This window comes from Ahaetulla prasina, chromosome 2, assembly GCF_028640845.1.
Source record: "Ahaetulla prasina isolate Xishuangbanna chromosome 2, ASM2864084v1, whole genome shotgun sequence".
Taxonomy (NCBI): Eukaryota; Metazoa; Chordata; class Lepidosauria; order Squamata; family Colubridae; genus Ahaetulla; species Ahaetulla prasina.
Genome location: NC_080540.1, coordinates 3,175,694 through 3,194,723, shown reverse-complemented (window position 1 = coordinate 3,194,723; position 19,030 = coordinate 3,175,694). Strand labels below are relative to the sequence as shown.

The window sequence follows — 19,030 nt, the reverse complement described above, 5'->3', positions numbered from 1 at the left end:
AAATTTGTCTGACCAAGAAGTGTACAGCTTGTGCAGCATTTTCTAGGATTGGACTTGTTCTGAAGGCCAAGCCACGGAAAATTCCCATGGTCAGGACGAAATCTGTCTGGGCTCTTTCCTCCTCTGTGTCCTGCTTGAGCAGGGGGTTGGACTAGAAGACCTCCAAGGTCCCTTCCAGCTCTATTGTGATTTGATTGAGTCCCTGAAAGGGGCCTGTGAGCTCCCTCCAGCTCATTTGGGGAAAAGATACCTGAAAGGGAGACTGGGCAGGGGGGGAAGGAATCACCCTGGAGCAGCTGGGGGGGCTACTCTGGAAGGAGGGGCTCTTGGGTGATGGGAGGGGAAGGTCAGCATCCCCCAGAGGCTGAGGGGGCAGCCCCACAGTTGGAGAGGGGCTAGGAGGCCAAAGGGCTGCAAGCTGAAAGAGTCCAAATCCAGGAAAGGCTCTTTTGCAAAGATTCCTCAGAGGAAAATCTTTTTCATAGTCTTAGTATCCTAAGGATTGTGGAGGGATGGATGGAGGGAAGGAAGGGGAACGAAAGGGAGGGAAGGAAAGGAAGGAAGAAAGGAAAGGAAAGGAAGGAAAGGAAAGGAAAGGAAGTGTAAGGTTCAGAGGTTTTAGGTAATTATCGTCCGGTCTCCAACCTTCGCTTCGCGGCGAAGGTTGTAGAGAGTGTGGTGGCATGTCAATTACCCCAGTACCTGGAGGAAACCGTCTATCTAGACCCGTTCCAGTCCGGCTTTCAGCCTGGATACAGCACTGAGACAGCTTTGGTTGCGTTGGTGGCGGGACTGGATTAGATTTTAAATTTACTGGTTTTAAATGGGTTTTTATTATTTATATTGTTTTTAATAATTCGGCTATAGAATAAGTTTTTTAATTGTCATTTTAGTTTGTATTTATATGTATTTTTAATTGCCTGTGAACCGCCCTGAGTCCCTAGGGAGATAGGGCGGTATATAAATATGAAAAATAAATAAATAAATAAATAAAATCTCTGGAGGGCCGGGGATAGGGGTTATTCCTCTGCCTTGGTCCTATTAGACCTCTCAGCGGCTTTTGATACCATCGACCATGGTATCTTGCTGCACCGGTTGGAGGGATTGGGGGTGGGAGGCACCGTCTATCGGTGGTTCTCCTCCTATCATTCTGACCGGTCGCAGACGGTGTTGACGGGAGGGCAGAGGTCGGCCCCGAGACGCCTCACTTGTGGGGTGCCTGAGGGGTCGATTCTCTCGCCCCTCTTGTTCAACATCTATATGAAGCCGCTGGGTGAGATCATCAGTGGCTTCGGTGTGAGGTACCAGCTGTACGCTGATGATACTCAGCTGTACTTTTCCACACCGGGCCACCCCAACGAAGCTATCGAAGTGCTGTCCCGGTGCCTGGAAGCCGTACGGGTCTGGATGGGGAGAAACAGGCTCAAGCTCAATCCCTCCAAGACAGAGTGGCTGTGGATGCCGGCATCCCGGTACAGTCAGCTGCAGCCGCGGCTGACTGTTGGGGGCGAGTCATTGGCCCCAATGGAGAGGGTGCGCAACTTGGGTGTTCTCCTGGATGGACGGCTGTCTTTTGAAGACCATTTGACGGCCGTCTCCAGGAGAGCTTTTTACCAGGTTCGCCTGGTTTGCCAGTTGCACCCCTTTCTAGACCAGGATGCCCTATGCACGGTCACTCATGCTCTCGTGACATCTCATCTGGATTACTGCAATGCTCTCTACATGGGGCTCCCCTTGAGGAGCACCCGGAGACTCCAGGTACTTCAGAATGCGGCTGCGCGGGTGATAGAGGGAGCCCCTCGTGGCTCCCATGTAACACCTCTCCTGCGCAGACTGCACTGGCTGCCTGTGGCCTTCCGGGTGCGCTTCAAGGTTCTGGTAATTATCTTTAAAGCGCTCCATGGCATAGGGCCAGGCTACTTACGGGACCGTCTGCTGCCACCGATTGCCTCTCACCGACCCGTGCGCTCTCACAGAGAGGGACTCCTCAGGGTGCCGTCGGCTAGGCAGTGCCGACTGGCGACACCCAGGGGAAGGGCCTTTTCTGTAGGGGCCCCCACCCTCTGGAACGAGCTTCCCCCAGGACTTCGTCAACTTCCTGATCTTCGAACTTTCCGCTGCGAGCTTAAGACACATCTATTTATTTGCGCAGGACTGGACTAGAATTTTTTAAATTTAAATCTGGTTTTAATGGGGTTTTATTATTTATATTTCTATTTATATTCGGCCTTATTTAATAAGTTTTTTAAATTGTTGTTTTATTCTGTATATATATATGTTTTACTTGGCTGTAAACCGCCCTGAGTCCCTAGGGAGATAGGGCGGTATAAAAGTGCGAACAAATAAATAAATAAATAAATCAATCAGAGAAGCGCTTAAGTCAACTCTGAGTGGACCATCCCACAACGTACAAGCAAAGAGCATGCGCAGAAAGTCCACACTTAAGGAAAGTAAGATGTGGTGGCTGAGGCACTAAGACACTGAGCTTGTCAATTGAAAGATCAGCAGTTCAGCAGTTCGAATCCCTAGTGCTGCCGCGTAACAGGGTGAGCTCCCGTTCCTTCTCCCAGCTTCTGCAACCTAGCAGTTTCAAAAGCACGTTAAAAATGCAAGTAGAAAAAATAGGGACCATCTTTGGAGGGAAGGTAACAGCGTTCTGTGCGCCTTTGGCATTGAGTCATGCCGGCCACATGACCACGGAGACGTCTTCGGACAGACGTCTTTGGCTTCAAAATGTCGATGAGCACTGCCCCCTAGAGTCGGGAACAACTAGCACATATGTGCCAGGGGAAGCTTTATCTTTACGGAAAGTATGGTGTCCTTTTTATAACTTCAGAGCAGAGGTGAAATGCTCCCCGGTTCGGACCAGATTGTCCGATCCAGTAGCGATGGCGGTGGGTGGTTTGGAGAACCCGTAGCAAAAATGCCTGCCCCTCCCCACCCATGCCCACCCAGTGCCTGGTCGCCCGCTTCCCTGCTTGCCGCTTCTTTTATTTTTTTAATTTTTTTTTATTTTTTTTATTGCTTTTTTCAACAAACAAAAAAGAAAATACATTATTGCACCCTTGTGCTATACATAAAAAAAGGAAGATTTGGGTCTTTGGATATGTCCTCATGATTGCCAAAATCCACGTTCTCGAGGTACAGGTACCAAAGCGTCCAATTTTCCAAGCGCATAGTCCACGAATGGTTTCCAAGTCTTCCAGAAAATATCTTCTTTATACACACCACTTCTAATTTTAATATCACATGTCATTTTATCATTTAAGGCTAATTTCCACATTTCAGAATTCCACTCTTCTATTCTAAAAATCACATCTAATTTCCAATATCTAGCTATTATAATTCTACCTATTATAATCATAATTCTAATCAATTCTTTTTCATATTTTGTTAATTCTATTTCCTTAATTACCAACAATAATATAGTTTCCACTCTCAATATTATTACTTTCCCCATCATTTCAAATATCATTTTCTCCAATTGTTGCCAAAACATTTTAACCTTATCACATTTATACCACATATGTTCATAAGTCCCCAATTCCATCTCACATCTCCAACATTTTTTACTAATTTTTTTATCCATTTGTGACAATCTTACTGGAGTCAAATACCATTTCCAAACAACTTTATAATTATGCTCTTTAATCCTTATAGATAAAGTTCTCATAATTCTACTATTCCAATTCACATTCCAATCTGACTCTGGTATTTCAATATTAAGATCTTTTTCCCAATTTGTCCTCATCACTCTTTGTAATTTTTCATCAGAATTTATAATCTTATAAACCCTACTAACGAGTCCCTTTAGCCCAATTTCATCTTTCATAATCTGAGATACTAAATATTCAAATTCAGTTTCACATCTATTTATCGAATAGTTTTCCCTTCTTTCCCGCTTCTTTTAAAAGGTAAAAAAAGGCTCTTGACAATCACAGCTGAGCTGTGCAATCAAAGCATTTCTTTTTACTTTTAAAAGCATTTTTTTACAATCCATTTGGCCAAATGGGTTGTAAAAAAACGCTTTTAAAAAGTAAAAAAATGATTCTGATGATCCCAGCTGAGTTGCCTAATCCTCAGACCCTTGTTTTTATTTTTAAAAGCATTTTTTTTACAACCCATTTGGCCAAATGGGTTGTAAAACAAATGCTTTTAAAAGGTAAAAAAAAAACAACCACTCTGATGATCCCAGCTGAGTTGCCTGATGTAAGAGCCTCTTTTTTTTTTACTTTTAAAAGCCATTTTTTTAACAACCCATTCGGCCAAATGGGTTGTAAACAAAATGCTTTTAAAAATAAAAAAAAAGATTGTGCGCCACAACTGATCACCCCCTACCCCCCGCTGTTCTACTTACCGCATGCCTCCTTTTAACGTGCACCTTGCATCTGGTAGTAAACCGGTTCAGATTTCACTACTGCTTCAGAGACATCAGTTTGGTACCCCATTCTGGCCCCCAATTCCTACATTATCTTCAAAGCATTCCTTATGGCCCTGCACAAGACGGATGCTTCCCTTATCCATCGGGGCTGGGCGCTTAGCAACACAGATCCAAAGGTTAGGTCCTTCCTGGCTGGGGCCAAAAGTGTAGCGGGGGGGGGCACCCCAGATGTGCTGGCTGTGTTAACTCATCCCTGACAGGCAAATGATCTATGCAGCTTCTAACCTGAGCGATGTGCCAGGTGTTGAGTGGCAGAGAAAAACAAGAGTCAGGTTGATGGACTCAGATGGATGGCAGGAGCACCTCTTTTGCAGAGGCCAAATGCAAATTCTACAAATACAGAGCAGAAGCAAATGTTTACAGGAGCCAAAGGCAGGTTAGATAAATTTTACGACTAGCACAAGCACCTCTTTAAAAAAGTGAAAGAGCAAGTTAAACTAATGCTACTGATTCTGTTATTATTTCCCTATTATTAGGTCCTTTCGGAAGGAAGGAAGAAAAGAAGGAAGGAAAGAAAGAAGGAAGGAAGGAAGGAAGGAAAGAAGAAGGAAGAAAGAAGAAGAAGGAAAGAAGGAAGGAAGAGAGGAAGAAGGAAGGAAGGAAGGAAGAAGGAAAGAGGAAGGAAGAAGGAAGGAAGGAAGGAAGGAAGGAAGAGGAAGAAGGAAGGAAGGAAAATAGAAAGGAAGGAAGAAGGAAGGAAGAAAGAAGGAAGGAAAGAGGAAGAAGGAAAGAGGAAGGAAGAAGGAAGGAAGGAAGGAAGAGAAGAAGGAAAGAAGGAAGGAAGGAAGGAAGGAAAGAAAAAGAAGGAAGGAAGATGGAAACAAGGAAAGAAGGAAGAAGGAAGGAAGGAAGGAAGGGAAGAAGGAAGGAAGGAAAGAAAGAAGGAAGGAAAGAAGGAAGAAAGAAAGAAGGAAGGAAGAAGGAAAGAAGGAAGAAAGAAAGAAGAAGGAAAGAAGGAAAGAAGGAAAGAGGGAAGGAAGAAGGAAAGAAGGAAGGAAGGGAAGAAGGAAGGAAGGAAGGAAAGAAGGAAGGAAGGAAAATAGGAAGGAAGGGAAGAAGGAAGGAAGGAAAGAAAGAAGGAAGGAAAGAGGGAAGGAAGAAGGAAAGGAAAGAAGGAAGATGGAAACAAGGAAGGAAGGAAGGAAAGAAGGAAGGAAAGATGGAAACAAGGAAAGAAGGAAGAAGGAAAGAGGGAAGGAAGAAGGAAGGAAGGAAGGAAGGAAGGAAAGAAAGAAGAAAGGAAGGAAAGATGGAAAGAAGGAAAGAAGGAAGGAAGGAAGGAGAAGGAAGAAGGAAGAAGGAAGGAAGGAAGGAGGAAGAAGAAGGAAGAAGGAAGAAGGAAGGAAGAGGAAGGAAGGAAAGAAAGAAGGAAGGAAGGAAAGAGGAAGGAAGAAGGAAGGAAGGAAGAAAGAAGAAATCGAAGAAGGAAGGAAGGAAGGAAGGAAATCAAGGAAGGAAGGGAAAGAAGGAAGGAAGGAAGGAAAGAAGAAGAAGGAAGGAAGAAAGAAGGAAAGAAGGAAGGAAGAAGGAAGGAAGGAAGGAGAAGGAAGGAAGAAGGAAAGAAGGAAGGAAGGAAAGAGGGAAGGAAGAGGGAAAGAAGGAAGGAAGGAAAATAGAAAGGAAGGAAGGAAAGAAAGAAGGAAGGAAGGAAAGAGGGAAGGAAGAAGGAAGGAAGGAAGAAAGAAAGAAAGAAGAAGGAAAGAAGGAAGGAAGGAAAGAAAGAAGAAAGGAAGGAAAGATGGAAACAAGGAAAGAAGGAAGAAGGAAGGAAGGAAGAAAAGAGGGAAGGAAGGAAGGAAAGAAGGAAAGAAGGAAAGAGGGAAGGAAGAAGGAAAGAAGGAAGGAAGGGAAGAAGGAAGGAAGGAAAGAAAGAAGGAAGGAAAGAGGGAAGGAAGAAAGAAAGAAGGAAGAAGGAAAGAAGGAAGGAAGAAAGAAAGAAGGAAGGAAAGAGGAAGAAGAAGGAAGGAAAGAAAGGAAGGAAGAAAGGAAGGAAGGAAGGAACGAAGAGACAGAGAGAAAGAAAAAAGAAAGAGAAAGAAAAAAGAAAGGAGAGAAAGAAAGAAAGAAAGAAAGAAAGAAAGAAAGAAAGAAAGAAAGAAAGAGGGATTCCTGCTTCCTCCCCTCTGATTTCCCCCCCATTGAGATCCAACAGGGGCGCTTCTTGAATGAAACCCAGCCTGGGTCAAAACAACAACAACCCCCCCACAGCCCTGGGGGAAAACCTGCCCCCGCCCCGCCCCGCTCCCCCCCCGCGGCCCCTTTGCCAGGAAGGGCTCGAAAGGCAGAAGCTTCCGGGAGGGGGAGGGGCGGGCAGGAGCCTCACCCCACTTTATTGGGGGAGGGGCCGGAGGGGCCCCTCCCACTCCAGGTAGGATCCGGGGGGAGGGGCCAAAAAGAAGCCCACCCCCTCCTCCGGGGCAGCCATGAACCCCACCCCCACCCACCCCGTTGATCTGCGTCCCCTCCCCCCGAAAGGCTGAAGGGAGCCCCGCCCCTCCCACTTTCTCCGCTCTTCTCTCTCTCTCTCCCCTCCAGCGGGGGGGCGGGGGGAAGAGGAGACGACGGGAGGCCCCTCCCACAAACCGATGACGCGACAGACAGGAGAATTCCCATTGGTCCTTCCGCTTTTTTGGGGGGCCCTCCCATTTCCTCTGTTCTAAGGAAACTCCTCCCTCCTAATCCAGACCGACCGATTCCGTCGCTGGAGCCGGAAGCAGCCGCGTCTTTCTCCCTCGCTCTCTCTCTGTGGGGCCGCTTGTGGCTCCCCCCGATACCGCTGGCGAGGCCGCCGCTCCGGATCTCTGGAAGCCAAGGAGACCCCCCCCGGTAAAGGGGCGGGTTCGTGGAGGGGCGGGAGGGAAGAAAGGGGCTGGGATCCCAGGAGTGGGAAGTGGGGGCCCTTCCTTGTCCTTTGGAGAAAGGGGCGCTCGAGGCGGCGGCCTCCCCCTCCCAAAAAAAAAAAAAAGCGAAAGGGATTCAAAAAGAGGAAAAGAAACTGAAAAGTGGAAAGAAGAAACGCGAGAGCGGCGCCCGCCCGCGTCTCTTTCTTCCCCGCCCGCCCGCGCACACCCCTCCCAACGAACAGTGCGCGCTCTTTCCTTAAAGGCCTCTTGTTTGACGCGCCCGCCCTGCCCCTTTCCCCCCCCCGGCGCCTTTGCCGGGACTGCGCGTGCGCGAGGGGGGGAGGAAGGTTATTCAGCCCAGGGCCCTTCAACCTTGGTCCCTTTAAGACTTGTGGACTTCAACTCCCAGAGTCCCTCAGCCAGCAAAGCTGGCTGAGGGACTCTGGGAGTTGAAGTCCACAAGTCTTAAAGGGACCAAGGTTGGCGAGCCCTGACTCAGCCGGTTCCACCAAGTCGGCAAACAAGTTGAGCTACTGGTTCTCCCGAACCGGTTAGAACTGGCTGGATCCCACCACTGCTCCTCCTCCTTTCCCATCATCCTCAGCCCCTCCTGCAAAAAAAAAAAAAATCGTCTTCCTCCCGTTTTCAAAGTGGTTCCGGTCTCTGCTTGGTGCGCAGGAGCCACCAGGGGGCGCGCTCCGGAGGGAAAAAAAAAGAGAAGGGGCAAAAAGAGCCAAAAGCCGGACGGGTGGCCTAAAAGAAATTTCAGGAAGAAACGGAGCATGCGCAGGAAAGCCTAACCTGTTCTGTTTAGGGGGTTTCAAAAACTTTGGACGGAGCTTGGGGTTTTTCAGAGGGGGTGATGATGTCACTGAGAAGCTGGCCTCTCTAGGACTTTGCCCCTCCCTCCCCTCTCCGCCACAAGGTGCAGGGAATGGGCGCTGCCTAGTGAGTGGGGGGGGGGCTCTTTGTGGGGGGGGGAGAAGGGAGAAGCCACGTGCTGGGACTTGCAAAGGGGGTCTTGCAAAGGCCTCCTCCAGTCTTTGGAATCCTAGCAAGGGGTGAGGGAAGGCCCTGGGCCCATTTCCCCCTGGCCTCCCTTTGCATGCATGTTCTACGCCAGGGGTCTCCAACCTTGGTCCCTTTAAGACTTGTGGACTTCAACTCCCAGAGTCCCTCAGCCGGCAAAGCCGGCTGAGGGACTCTGGGAGTTGAAGTCCACAAGTCTTAAAGGGACCAAGGTTGGAGACCCCTGTCCTAGGCTATGTGAGTGTGTGTGTTTGGGTGGGGGAACAGAGTTTCAGACCAGCCCTGTTGCTCTCCCCCACTTCCTGGAAGAAACACAGCATCATCCCCAGGAAGGAGGAGGGGATCTGGGGGAGCCCTCCACCTCCCCACCTCCCCATTTCCTGAATGGGGGGGGGAGAGGGAAAACTTGCATTGAAAAAGGCAAGCAGGACTCCTCCCCGCCCCCAAAATGCCGGATTCCACTTCCAAGTGAGTTGTGGGGGGGGGGGGAGAGCCACACAGGTATTTCTGCTATGGGCTGGGGTAAACCCTGCCCTCTGGCAGCCCCTTTGCCAGGAAGGGCACAAAAGGTAGATTATTTCCGGAAGGGTGGAACCCATGTAATTGTGGGAGGGGCACTCCCACGGAGGGTGTGTGTGTGAATGAATGCATACATAGATTCATACATATATATAGAGAGAGAGGCACTGAAGGTCTCACCGCTGTTGGGAGGAAATTCTCCTCTGTTGGATTTCTTCCAGCCGGGACTTAATGATCAACACTTTGATGAATAAATTGAAGAACGAAGCAGAGCTGCCAGAACGAAGCTTTTAATGACCAGGAACCAAAATGAGTGACATTCAGCAAGGCTTCTTGGCTAGCTAGGAAGATTGACATTCAAATATGTGATTTATAGACCCTTTCTGAGTTTTACTCTAAATCTGTTTTTTGGTAATGTTTTAATCCTGTGCTTGGTGACGTTTAATCCTGTGTTTATTGATGGGATAATTTCCCTAGTCAGCTTTGTTTGGAAGGAAGAAGGTTAATCTCTCGCCTCTCTAGGACTTTTGCCCTGCTGCCGGGTAAGGGGTGGGGGCTCTTCTGGGGGGAGAATCCTCATGCTAGGATTTGCAAGGGGGTCTCATCCAGTCCTTGGGTTCCCAGCAAGGGGCACGGGAAGGCCCTGGCCTCATGTTCCCCTGCCATCCCTTTGCATGCATGTGGCGGTGGGGCAGGGGTGAAATGCTCCTGGTTCGGACCCGATCACCCGATCAGATAGCGATGGCGGCAGGTGGTTCGGAGAACTGCTAGCAAAAATCCCTCCCCACCTCCCGCATGCCGAGCTGAGCCGTGCGATCATCAGAGGTTGTTTTTTTTTAACTTTTAAAAGACTTTTTTCTCAATCTCTTCGGCCAGTTGTAAAAATGCTTTTAAAGGGTTCTGGCAATCAGGCAATTCAGCTGGGATCCTCAGAACCCTTTAAAACAGGGGTCTCCAACCTTGGTCCTTTAAGACTTGTGGACTTCAACTCCCAGAGTTCCTCAGCCAGCAACGCTGGGAGTTGAAGTCCACAAGTCTTAAAGGGACCAAGGTTGGAGACCCCTGCTTTAAAAGCTTTTAAAAGGCTCCTCTGGCGATCCCAGCTGAGTTTGCCTGATCATCAGAGGCCTTTAAAAGCATTTTTCACAACCTCTTCCGCCAAGAGGTGGTAGAAAAAATGCTTTTAAAAGTAAAAAAAAACAACGTTGGCCATGCCCACCCAGTCACATTACAACCCGCCCCTACCAAGCCACGCCCACAGAACCGGTAGTAACAAATTTTACATTTCACCCCTGGATAATTTCCCTATTCAGCAGACCGGCTGTGTTGCTTCCCCCCTCCCTGGAAGAAACAGCATTATCCCCAGGAAGAAGGAGGGGATGTAGGGGAGCCTTCCATCTTCCCCCTCCGCATTTCCTCTGGGGGAGCCCCTGAATGGGAGTGGGGGGAGGGGGAAGGCTTGCATTGCAAAATAAAATTTTGAAAAAAGGCCGGGGGGAACAACTATCTCCCTCCCTTCCCCATTTCCTGAGAAAGCCCCTGAGTGGGAGTGGGGGGGGAGAGGGAAGGATTTTCTAGACCGGGATTCCCTATGCACAGTCCCTATGCACAGTCAGTCATGCCCCCATCATTTCTCGCCTGGACTACTGCAATGCTCTCTACATGGGGCTCCCCTTGAAGAGCACCCAGAGGCTTCAGTTGGTCCAGAATGCGGCTGCGCGGGTGATAGAGGGAGCCATTCATGGCTCCCATATAACACCTCTCCTGCGCAAGCTGCACTGGCTGCCTGTGGTCTTCCGGGTGCACTTCAAGGTGTTGGTTACCACCTTTAAAGCGCTCCATGGCTTAGGACCACCCTGAGTCCTTCGGGAGAAGGGCGGTATAAAAATTTAATAAATAATAATAATAATATCTACGGGATTGCCTTCTGCCACCGTTTGCCTCCCACTGACCCGTGCGCTCCCATAGGGAGGGCCAAACAATGTCGGCTGGTGACCCCCGGGGGGGGCCTTCTCTGTGGGGGCCCCTACCCTCTGGAACGAACTTCCCCCAGGACTTTGTCAACTTCCTGATCTCCGGACCTTCTGCCGCGAGCTGAAGACATATTTATTCTTCCGTGAAGGACTGGCATAGAATTAGTATTAGTATTTGTAATTTTAAATGGGGTTTTATGTATTTTTGTATTTGTATGGTTTTATGTATTTTAATTTAGGGGCCAAATTTAATAAGTTTTTTAGCACTGTTTTTATTTGTATTGTATCCATTGATTGTTGATGTTATCTGGCTGTGCACCGCCCTGAGTCCTTCGGGAGAAGGGCGGTATAAAAATTAAATTATTGTTGTTGTTGTTGTTATTATTATTCCCCAAAATGCCTGATTCCCCTCCAAGAGCTGGGGTGGGGTGGGGGGAGCCACACAGGTATTTCTGGAGAAGCTGTGAACCAGGGAAGCCCCATTAGCATTGTTGAGGTTGTCTAGTTAGGTAATGGACAATCAGCAAGAAAACAGCCAAGCTCAGAGGACACCAATGACTCCATTTACCATTAAGCTGGCAGTGTGGTTGGAGCGTTTAATGGGAGCTTTGAGGTCGGTGTCCGTTCATCTGGTTTTGGGCCTGTTGTGTGAACCGTGTTCTTGTTGGGTCTTTTGAAAGGGGCGTTTCCGTCGGAAGGACTCAACCAACCAGGGATTTCCAAACTTTGAGGATGCAACAAAGCCACCCCACCCCATCCATCCCTGGGAAAAAGAAAGATGAGGGAGGATGGATATCAGACACTTAAGGGGGGGAAATAAATGTGCCTACAAATATTCAGTCAGATCCAGAGTTTGTTTCAGACAATGTCGAACTCAAGCGACCAATTGCTATCTCTTGCTTACTTGTTACAGAACTATAAGTGTTCGTTGCTTGGCTGTGAGGGAGAAGAAATTCAAAGTCCTAAATTTACCATATTTTTGGGAGTATAAGACACCCGCCCCCCAAGAAGTGAAAATTTGGGTGCGTCTTATACACCGAATATAGTCAAAAACGTGAAGCACGGAGGAGGCGATGAAAGCACACACAAGTAACTGATTCAGCAGGATTCAATAATTTCTCTTTATATATAATATAACACATGAAGTAAATATACAATACCAAAAGCAAATTTTCCAAGTGGTAGTAAACACAAGCAGAGGGGAGGAGTTTCAGTTTGAATTTCAGAGATCAGCACAGCACGCAGCTTTAGTACAGGAACAGTTGAGCTAAGCCATGCCCAGGCTCCTTGCTGTCTCCTTCCTTGTTGCCCACACAGCAAATACTGTTTCAGTTTCCAAACAGCCCTCAACTCTCACACACACTGACAGGACACTAGCCAGATGAATACCAAAGGATGCTGGTAGGCAGCGGCAGAATTGTTTTTCTTATTTTCCTCCCCAAAAACTAAGGTGTGTCTTACACTCTGGAATGTCTTATACTCTGAAAAATACAGCATACCTTCTATATTCTGGGTTATTGATGGTTCCTGAAGATTTTCCTTCTACCTCTCCTATCCAGGGAGACCTAGTTGCTTTCTCTGCTCTGGCCTAGGCCCACCCAGAAACAAAAAAAAGGTGTAAAACAGCTGAAAATGAAACATTGATTCTGAAATTGTGTTTTCTTTTCAAACTTGCAGGTAGAAGTTCCTTGTGGACCAAACTATATCACACGTAAGGAAGGCTAGCTGGTGTACCGAGTTTTGTCCAGGGCAAGATAAGTCCGGTGGAGATCCATTGGCCCGTTTCATAGCCTCGGTCTTGGAGATCCAAGCAGCTGTTGGCATCTTTTGTATCTGGATTAGAGAATAGAGGAAAAAATGGAGGGACAACACCCATTAGATGCAGAAGCTGGACAAAGCCCTGCTGCTGATCAGTTTGGGAGCTATGTGGAGGTCAGGATAAAAACTGAACCAGAGGATGAAGATGAAGAGTCCATCAGCTCGGAGGTCCAGCGTCAAAACTTCAGGCAGGTGTATTACCAGGAGGCGGAGGGTCCCCAAGGACTTTGCAGCCGACTCCATCACTTTTGCAATCAGTGGTTGAAGCCAGAAAGACATACAAAGGCACAGATGCTGGACCTGGTGGTTCTGGAGCAGCTCCTGTTCCTTCTGCCCCCAGAGATGCAGGGCTGGGTGCGGGAGTGTGGACCAGAGACCAGCTCCCAGGCGGTGGCCCTGGCTGAAAATTTCCTCCTGAGCCAGAAGGAGGTGAAGAAAGAGGAGGTCGAGGTGCAGGTGAGAGATCTTCATCTTCAGCGCTCAAAGGGGGTCTTAATATACATCTTAATATATGTCCTCTATGGAGTTTCTCAGTTATCTAGGTCAACATTTTATTTCTCATCCAAGAAGCTTCTTCAGTTCTGAAAAATCCTCTTAGTTGACAAGCGAGACATTTTCAAAGGAAAAAAACCAAGAAAGTCTGCTTGTCTTTTGCAAAAAGCATCTTTGGGACATTAATATATGTTGATGTTCTTAACTTTGTGGCATTATTAACACAAGGGCTTTTCCTCTGAAGATGTCCAGTTGTGTCCACTTCTTCAGGTGGTCTCATTATTTCCCTTTCTGTCTTTCTTATCAGATCCAAAGGCCTGTCTCGGGGGCTATTCCTCAACATCTGGATGGAAAGAGCAACCCCTTAAATCTTTCCCAGGAAGTGATTATTTGGAAGATCCCCCAGGAAAGTCCAAGTTTGAGCATCTCACCAGGTAAGGGAAGGTGCTCCTAAGCTGCATGAAGTTCTTTCAAGAAAGTCCAGCGCTCTTTTGCGCAGTGGTTAGAATGCAATATTGCAGGATAATTCAGCTCGCTGCCAGGAGTTCGATCCTCACCGGCTCAAGGTTGACTCAGCCTTCCATCCTTCCGAGGTCGGTGGAATGAGGACCCAGATTGTTGGGGTCAATATGCAGACTCTGGAAACTGCTTAGAGAAGGCAGTAAAGCAGTATGAAGTGGTATATAAGCCTCAGTGCTATTGCTATTTCAACCCTGAGCTACAAATATTCTCCTTTATTGAAATGCTGCCATTTGTGATTTAGAATGAAGGGATCAGTGATTTTAGGCTTTTTATAACTGTGGTTGTGGTCAGTGATGGGATTCAGCCGGTTCGTTCTCTTCGGTAGAACTGGTAGCTAACTTTTTGTGCAGTTCGATGAACACAGCTGCCTGCAATTACAATTACTGCAGGTTCGAGTCCCACCAGGCCCAAGGTTGACTCAGCCTTCCATCCTTTATAAGGTAGGTAAAATGAGGACCCAGATTGTTGGGGGGGGGGTCAATACAAGTTGGCTTTGTATATAATATACAAATGGATGAGACTATTGCCTTACACAAGGTAAGCCGCCCTGAGTCTTCGGAGAAGGGCGGGATATAAATTCAAAAATAAATAAATAAAATAAATAAAACCGGCTGATCCCACCACTGTCTGGCCCCGCCCCGCCCTTCCCAGCCACTCCTTTTCTCACCTCGTCTGCCTTGGCCGCTCGTCTAGTTTTTGGTAAATTGCTCTGTCTCACATGTATAGCGACCACAATCGAGTTCAAACTAAAACTTTTTAAATTTTTTCGCAGTTGCCCTTAACAGGATGAAAAGGAAACAGAATTTTTCAGTAAGAAGCAGTAAGAAACCAAGACTGGAATCAGTTATATCAGAATTGGTCGTGGATGATAGAAACCAGGTACAAGCACAACCACTCCAGCCACTCCAACTTGGAGAAAGCAGCACGTCAGTTATTGAAATAAATAAAGATACCTCCACAATTGAAAACAGTCTTCCTGAATGCTGGACACTGCAACAATATAACAATTTTAAAGAAAAATACGACGGATTGGAAATTTCTAACAAAAAGTTAGGTTGCGAGTATTGTGCAAGACACGGCTTCCTAAAAATGAAAAGTGTTCATGTATCAAAGGAGTGGAAATATTTTCAGATTGAAGCATCAGGGAGAAATAGAGAGGTAAAACAAGCTTCTCTAAGGAAAAAAATGAAAGAACATTTTTCATCGCGAGCTCATAATATTTGTAAAGAGAACATAAAACAATGTGAGGAGGTTTCCATAGCAAGATTGATGAATGAAAAATATGAACAAACTACTTGTACATTATTTAATACAGTTTACAGCCTGGCACAAAGTTGTAAACCATTTTCGGACATAAAAGAGGAGATGGGTTAGGTAAGGGAATAGGACTACATTCATGTAAAACTGCAGTCAAAATAGTTGATTTCATTGTAAAAGAAATTTAAAAATTTACTAAAATTATTGAAAATAATCTGAAAATATGCTTGATTATTGACGAAGCCTCAACAATAGCTTGCAAACCAGTTGTCATACTTTTCAGAAAAGTTGAGGATTCAGATACATCACCAACAATTTTCCTTGAGCTAGTTGAGTTGGAAAAACAAGATGCAAAGACAATATATTCTTCAGTTTTGCAAAGTTTAAATAATGTTGGGCTTACTAAGAACTATCCAAAAAATTTTTAATCAGATTTTGCTCCGATGGTGCCAGCGTTTTGCTTGGGAGAAAATCTGGAGTGAGCACTAGAATAGCAAAAGAGTTTCTACATAGTAATATGGCACTATTTAAGCCAGGGGTAATCAACCTTTTTATACCTACCACCCACTTTTGTATCTGTGTTAGTAGTAAAATTTTCTATCCACCCACTGGTTCCACAGTAATGTGCCGTGTATCGTCGTCTGCGCATGCCTCTCGTGCATCGTGGATTGGGTTTGGGTTGGGGCACCAGCTACCAGCTCTGTTTGTCTGTTACAGCTGGGTGGTGTGGGTGGAGATACGTGAGCTATTCTGGGATGAGGCTCTTTTGTTTGCGGTCACACTATTGCGCCATTGAGTTTCACTTATGTAACGTGAACTAAACTTATGCGCGGGTGATACAAATAATATATTTTTAGAAATTTAAATTGTCATGGGGAATTTGTGGAAACCTAATGAAAATGTTTTTAAATAATGCTATGAATTTTTTTTTAAAGTAAATTAAAAATTTTTTTAAAAGTGCTTCAGTATTGGACAAAAACCCCACCGCCCACCATGAAAGCTGGAACGCCCACTAGTGGGTGGTAGGGACTAGGTTTACTGGTTTACGCCATCGCCTCCAACTTGTTTTAGATGATTCGATAAAGGAAATAAAGCAAGAAAATCATTTTAAAATATTTATTGATAAGATATATACTGTTTTTCATCAATCCAATAAGAACCAACTTGAACTTACCAAAATATCCGAACAACTTGGAATTGAAATTATAAAAATTGGTAGTATTTTGGGACCAAGATGGGCTGCCTGTAGTTTAAGATCAACCCTAGCTGTGTGGCATGCTTATCCAGCGCTACATCACTGTTTTCATTCAAATGAAAAGTACCTAGGTATGGCTGCCCGCCTTGAAAATATATATTTTATAACTGATTTGGGATTGATGATTGATATTCTAAATGAAATTTCTCTTCTTTCAAATGCACTGCAAGCAAAAAATGTAGACATAGTAAAGGCTGAAAAATTTGCAATAAAATCTATTAAAGCATTTCATTGCTGGGCTTCCTTGGGAAAGACTTAGAAAAAATTATAATGAATTTGAAGAAAAGACATTTAAAAACAGATTGCAGCCAATTTCAAGACATAAAATTACAATTTCTCAAATTTTTGGAGCCAGATTACTGGAATATTGAAAAATTAGTAGTTCCATGGAAAACAGGTAAAGAACAATTGCTTATATTTAATGACTTTTAGTTACCAAATTGATATTAGTGATTATTGAGATTTTGTGGAAAATGTTTTTAAAAATTCCCAAAACTATGCAATTCCTAAATGTGTTCAAAGAGCTAAAAATATTGTCAGAACAATTGCTGTAAGTTCAGCAGAAGCGGAAACAGGTTTTTCAAACATGAACATAATACGTTTAGAGAAGTCACCTAGCTGTTTCTAATATATCAAACATAATGACTATTAGTCTAATAGGCCTACCTCTAAAGGAATGGGATCCTACTCCTACAGTGGAAAAAATGGTTAAAGATAAATCAATGGCAGATGATGCTCAAGTAAAAATGAAGAAAATTGCAAGTGAGGACGCCAATCGAAAAGCAATATGGAAATATCTTTCATAACAGTTCTATTAGTTTTTGTCGGCTATTATGTAATAGTTTTAATTAATATTTTAAAACGATTATAACAAAACATAGTTTTCTGTACTTCTTTTATTGTTCTTCGTTAAGTGTCAACCCTGAAGTGAACATAGCTGTTTTTTGGAGGCTTTTAGGTTGACACACAACAGAGGGAGGGGGGAAAGAGATGGGGTTTTGTAGCCAAAACAACAAAGCTTTCCTGTGGGAACCCAAGGACCTCCTCACAGATGGCTGGTCAGGAGGAGGAAAGTAACCAAGCAACCGGCCAGCTCTTGGATTGGATAATGTGACCGCTGACTTGGGGGAAAAGGGGAAACATTTAATTAGGTGAAAGTCGCGGAAACTTAGAGCCGGCTTCCACCAGTTGTACCAATATTATGTATGCAATTGTTTTTTGAGGAACTTTCCTGCCTCAGAGTTCTAATTTCTATGGGTGCATTACCTGGAATGCTGACATTAAATATTAAATGCATGAAATAAGGTGAGGCAAGGAGGGGCTGTGAGGGGATGGGTGAGGAGAGGCTGGGTGGGTGTGGCCAGGGGGCATGATAGCACTCAGCCTCCTGCAACACTCTGCCAATCAAAACGGGGTGCAGGTGTTAATTACAAAATGTGGACTTTGCTTTGTGACATCCAGATTGAGCGAGCAAGGGGTGTGAACTGCACAGAAAATTCACCTTTGTTTGTTTATGAAGAAATGCCATATTTTTTGGACTATTAAGACACGGTTCCCCCCCTTCTAAAAAAAGTGGGTGGAAATCTCTGTGTCTTAGAAACTGAATATTGTGGTGGGGATGAGGGAACACTGAGCAGCTGATTGGCAGTTGGATCAGCCTTCCAGAATGCCACCGATCAGCTGTTCTAGGTGCCGAATGTTGGCAGAGGTGATCGGTGGCAGCAAACAGGCAGTGGCGGACAGACAGCAATGATCCCCGCCTCCTAAAACATCTGATCAGCTCATTCTTGGAGGGTGAGCCAATCGCCAATCAGCTGTTGATGAGCCATATGCTCATCATAACGATGTGCTGAAGCTGACCAGGCTATTTGGTGCAAGGACGCTAGCCGGGTAAATACAGATGGATGCTGGGAGGCAGAGGCAGATTTTTCCCCTTTTGTTTTCCACCTCTAAAGCTAATGTGTGTCTTATACTCCATAGTATCTTCTTCTTCTTCTTCTTCTTCTTCTTCTTCTTCTTCTTCTTCTTCTTCTTCTTCTTCTTCTTCTTATTATTATTATTATTATTATTATTATTATTATTATTATTATTATTATTATTATTATTATTATTATTATTATATTTGTATACTGCCCATCTCCCGAAGGACTCAGGGCGGTTCACAGCCAATAAAACAACAGAAAACATATAATACATATAAAACAGCAAAAAGAATAGACAATTAAATTCAGTTGATGCCTTAAAACTTTTAAATACAAATTTAAAACCCATTTAAACCCCTGATTTAAAACCCCAATTTAAAACTACGTTCAAGCTAGTCCTGCTCTTCGAAACAGCAACGTCTTCAACTCGCGGCGGAAGGACCTGAGATCAGGGAGTTGACGAAGCCCCAGAGGGAGCTTGTTCCAGAGGGTAGGGGCCCCCACAGAGAAGGCCCTCCCCCTGGAGGTCGCCAGCCGACATTGTTTAGCTGACGGTATCCGGAGGAGGCCCTTTTATAGTCTAAAATATACTTTATCCCCAAAGTCAGATGCACATTAAATGTAGACTGACTTTTAGCTACACATCTTCCTTGCAAACAGCAAAATTTGAAGCTCCAGGTAAAGAGGATTCATTTTAGGATGAGTAACCACAGTTTGCATGTTGGAGGAATGCTGCGAAACTGTATTTTAAAGAACATTTGAGGGAGGGGTTCAGAATAGCCCTTCTCTGCCTGAGGCTGTAAAAACCCGGCACCAATGACCGCTTGGTCTAAAAATTGGCAGCTCCAAATTTCAACCAGCAAATGCTCAGTCTTACATATAGGAAAAAAGAACCCAAAAACTAAGTACATACTAGATGGACATTACCTTACAGACGACCCCCATCCCGTTAAAGACCT

At 45.4% G+C, this 19,030-nt stretch overlaps 1 protein-coding gene across 3 annotated transcripts; it reads left to right on the top strand.

Moving 5' to 3' along the window:
- Positions 1-7,133: 7,133 nt before the first annotated feature.
- On the top strand, positions 7,134-15,844 carry LOC131192784 (zinc finger and SCAN domain-containing protein 31-like). Of its 3 annotated transcripts, none has more exons than XM_058172297.1 (4): positions 7,134-7,267; positions 12,483-13,079; positions 13,423-13,549; positions 14,410-15,844. In XM_058172297.1, the coding sequence occupies exons 2-4, from the start codon at positions 12,663-12,665 to the stop codon at positions 15,009-15,011; spliced, it is 1,146 nt and encodes a 381-aa protein (XP_058028280.1). In that variant the 5' UTR covers positions 7,134-7,267; positions 12,483-12,662; the 3' UTR covers positions 15,012-15,844. The 3 variants fall into 3 exon arrangements, with proteins under 3 accessions (XP_058028280.1, XP_058028282.1, XP_058028281.1); XM_058172299.1 differs by lacking the exon at positions 7,134-7,267 and adding an exon at positions 8,818-9,657; XM_058172298.1 differs by lacking the exon at positions 7,134-7,267 and having other exon boundaries at positions 9,889-13,079.
- The last annotated feature ends 3,186 nt before the right edge of the window (positions 15,845-19,030 follow it).

What these genes read in the sequence shown, in the direction of transcription:
- LOC131192784 (XM_058172297.1), top strand. Translation starts at nt 12,663, where the DNA reads ATGGAGGGACAACACCCATTAGATGCAGAAGCTGGACAAAGCCCTGCT. An exon ending in AAGAGGAGGTCGAGGTGCAG is followed by an intron (nt 13,080 to 13,422) that starts GTGAGAGATCTT and finishes CTTTCTTATCAG; the next exon opens with ATCCAAAGGCCTGTCTCGGG. An exon ending in AAGTTTGAGCATCTCACCAG is followed by an intron (nt 13,550 to 14,409) that starts GTAAGGGAAGGT and finishes ATTTTTTCGCAG; the next exon opens with TTGCCCTTAACAGGATGAAA.